General features: G+C 41.5%; 1 protein-coding gene across 1 annotated transcript; it reads right to left on the minus strand.

The window, feature by feature from the left end:
* Positions 1–16: 16 nt before the first annotated feature.
* LOC111648733 (phosphatidylinositol polyphosphate 5-phosphatase type IV-like) lies at positions 17–2,661 on the minus strand (the record flags this gene model as incomplete). Its single annotated transcript, XM_023398479.2, has 6 exons — positions 1,998–2,661; positions 1,801–1,898; positions 1,570–1,694; positions 1,065–1,184; positions 630–737; positions 17–208 (listed from the first exon to the last, which is right to left on the minus strand). Coding segments are annotated over exons 1-6 (658 nt in total), but the record flags the coding sequence as incomplete, so codon positions are not given.
* Positions 2,662–2,720: the final 59 nt, after the last annotated feature.

The raw sequence follows: 2,720 nt of genomic DNA on the forward strand, positions 1-2,720 counted from the left end.
TTCTAAAAGTGTTCACTGAGATTTAGCCTCCTACATGCAAACATACCATCCTTCATCTCCTTGGAGAGCTGGTCATGCTCCAACAGGGTGTCCATGTTGCCGGCTCCTGTGTGGTTCATGAGGGTCTCCACATCAACGCGGTCCTTACTCAGCCGGAAGTTAAAGTCTCCAAACCAGAAGACCTGGTCGAATCTTGTGGTGACGTCAGCTACAATCAAAAATTACATTCTTTGATTTTCAAAGATTGACGGCAAGTTCTCTTACCAACATCAAGTAAGTATATGAATAACTAATAAATTATATTCAGCTCTCAGTAGCAGGACTAAAGCTGGGACAATAAGGTGTGACTGGAGAGAGGCTTAAGCATTACACATTACAGCCATGGATCCAGTGAAGGACTACATTGTTTTAAGACATATTTGTCTTTTGAAAATTACTTAAATACATAAATATCGTGTATCCCATTTGAGAATGATGACGTTTTAACATGGAATATGAGGCTTACCACAGTGGCTGTTAAAATCTGACCAATTATTTTCAACTCGGTGCAGAGACACCACCATCCTAACACCACCTAATTCTTTTGGTTTATCACATCTTTCACAAAGGGTGAGTTAAAAGATTCTTACATGTTGTGGAGCGGTAAGGGTTGGTGTCTGGAAGGCCTTTTGGAAGAGCTAGAGCCTCGACGATCTTGTTGTAATCGAGTATTCTCTCGTAAACCTTGGCGTCTCCAGCTGGAGGAAGAACAGAATAAGAAATTAGAATCGTGAGCTTTCAATGTTGCAAAGTTTAAATGCAAGTATTACTATGGACACCTCTCATAGAATTATATTGTAATATTGTATTATTTACAATAGACATGCCAGTGTGCTGAAGAAGTAAAAATGATGTTTCTTCTCAAGCCAATTTCCATTTTGTTGACACTTTTTCTTTGAGTTGCCACATCCCTCCTTAACTTCAGAACAAATTTCCAACCCATCCTATCTACAGCCCCTCCGATAAAAGCCAGTTGTCACTGCTTCAGTCTGCAGCCTCACTAACCTGCAAAACCTTGTACTCACAGGTAAAATGGGATGTGATGAAAAGGAAGGAAGTGCCAAAAAAGGTAAAGGCAATTCCCACAGCTCCTTTGGTCTTGATCTGCGAGATGATCCTTGTTGTGACTGTGGCATGCTCCACTTCTGTTTGGGTAAAACAGAACAAATGTTGTGGTTGGCGTCAGATCAAACAGATTCAAACGCAAAACCCTGTGCATGTGCCAGTGTACAAAGAAGAAACATGTCACCACATCAAAATCCTCCTTTGGCCGGTAATGATGATCTAGCATCTGATTCTGACATTATGTCATTATGTAAGACAACATGTCATCACACATCTGTGTAACTATCAAATCAAAATATTAAGATTAAGAAATTTGAAGCATATTGACGATTATCATTATTATAAATGAGTTGCCAATTATTTCTGTCAATCGACTATTTGATTAATCGACTGTTTCAGCTCTAGTGGAGTTCATTCACTCGTGAACTGATGTCTATTTCCTGTATTGTGTGAAGTGGGACTGACCTGAGCAGAACCAGATGAGGTCTCTTCTGACAAATACAGTGAGATACAAAACACCATGTGATGCTGCATACAGCATGACGTAATAAGGGCCAAGAGTCTCCTGAAGACGCGTCTCCCACTCCCTCCTGCACACACATCAGTATAACTTTACAGCCCTGATCAAGTAAACAATCATAATAACTCACTTTTATTCAGTTATCATAACTAACAAACAAACAAGGTACATCATACCTGTCAGGACAGCCCTCCTGGACCCCAATAATATAAAAGTCTTGTGCAAATTCAGAGTCTGTCGGAAGGAGAAGATCATCTAAGTTGGTCGGTAGCCCCTGAAAATGATAGAAACTTGGTTACTACTCAACTGGTGCCTGAACTTGTGCAGGAAGTGTTAAGACTTGAGACGCTACAGAGCCATGATTTCCTCGTACCCTCTCTCCCTGCATGTTCCATGTGGCGATGTAGAGGCCCACTCTCCTGTCAGGGAAGTAGCGGTCCAGCTCCTCAGCCCCAAGCAGGGCACCGCTGCCCAGCACGCTGCCCTCCAGAAAGCTCCTAGAAAATACACGTTGGAAAGGAAAATTAGCACTTCTATTGGTTTGCACAGTGGTTGGTTTAGGGCTCCTTTAACTCAGCTGATTACAACTAAATCTTAATATTCCCTATAACAGGAAGCCACACTATGGTCTTAGATGTTCAGTCAATAATTTCCCTACTGGGCTCTGACTGTGTATCAAGATTTTTTTTGCTCCTCCTCCTGTCAAAAACTGTGCTGAACAAGCATCTCCTCTGATCCTGTGTTAATCCCCCTCCACACTATTATGTTCTCCTTTTCTCTTAAAGATGTGAGCACTGCACACGCACAAAGAGTAAATGTCTGGAGCCCTAGTTTCACGACAAAATTAACAGTCTGTTGGTGTTGCTTCAACACTCAGTCCTGATAGTGAACCGAGGTCCAGATGTGATACACTTATCAGCTCCAAGCAAAAAGGACGATCAACACTAAAAACCTTGTAGTAGATACTGTTCGTGTACCAGTAACAGCTGCACAGAAAGGCTTTTTTTGTTGAACATAAGGATAAAGTAGTTGAAACCTGGACCAAGCTCAGACTGACACTCTACTGACAAAGGAAGCTACATGTGCAAATAAATGA

This window comes from Seriola lalandi, unplaced genomic scaffold (genome assembly GCF_002814215.2).
Source record: "Seriola lalandi dorsalis isolate HSWRI2012SDOR001 ecotype SW California unplaced genomic scaffold, Sedor1 jcf7180002046743, whole genome shotgun sequence".
NCBI lineage: Eukaryota > Metazoa > Chordata > Actinopteri > Carangiformes > Carangidae > Seriola > Seriola lalandi.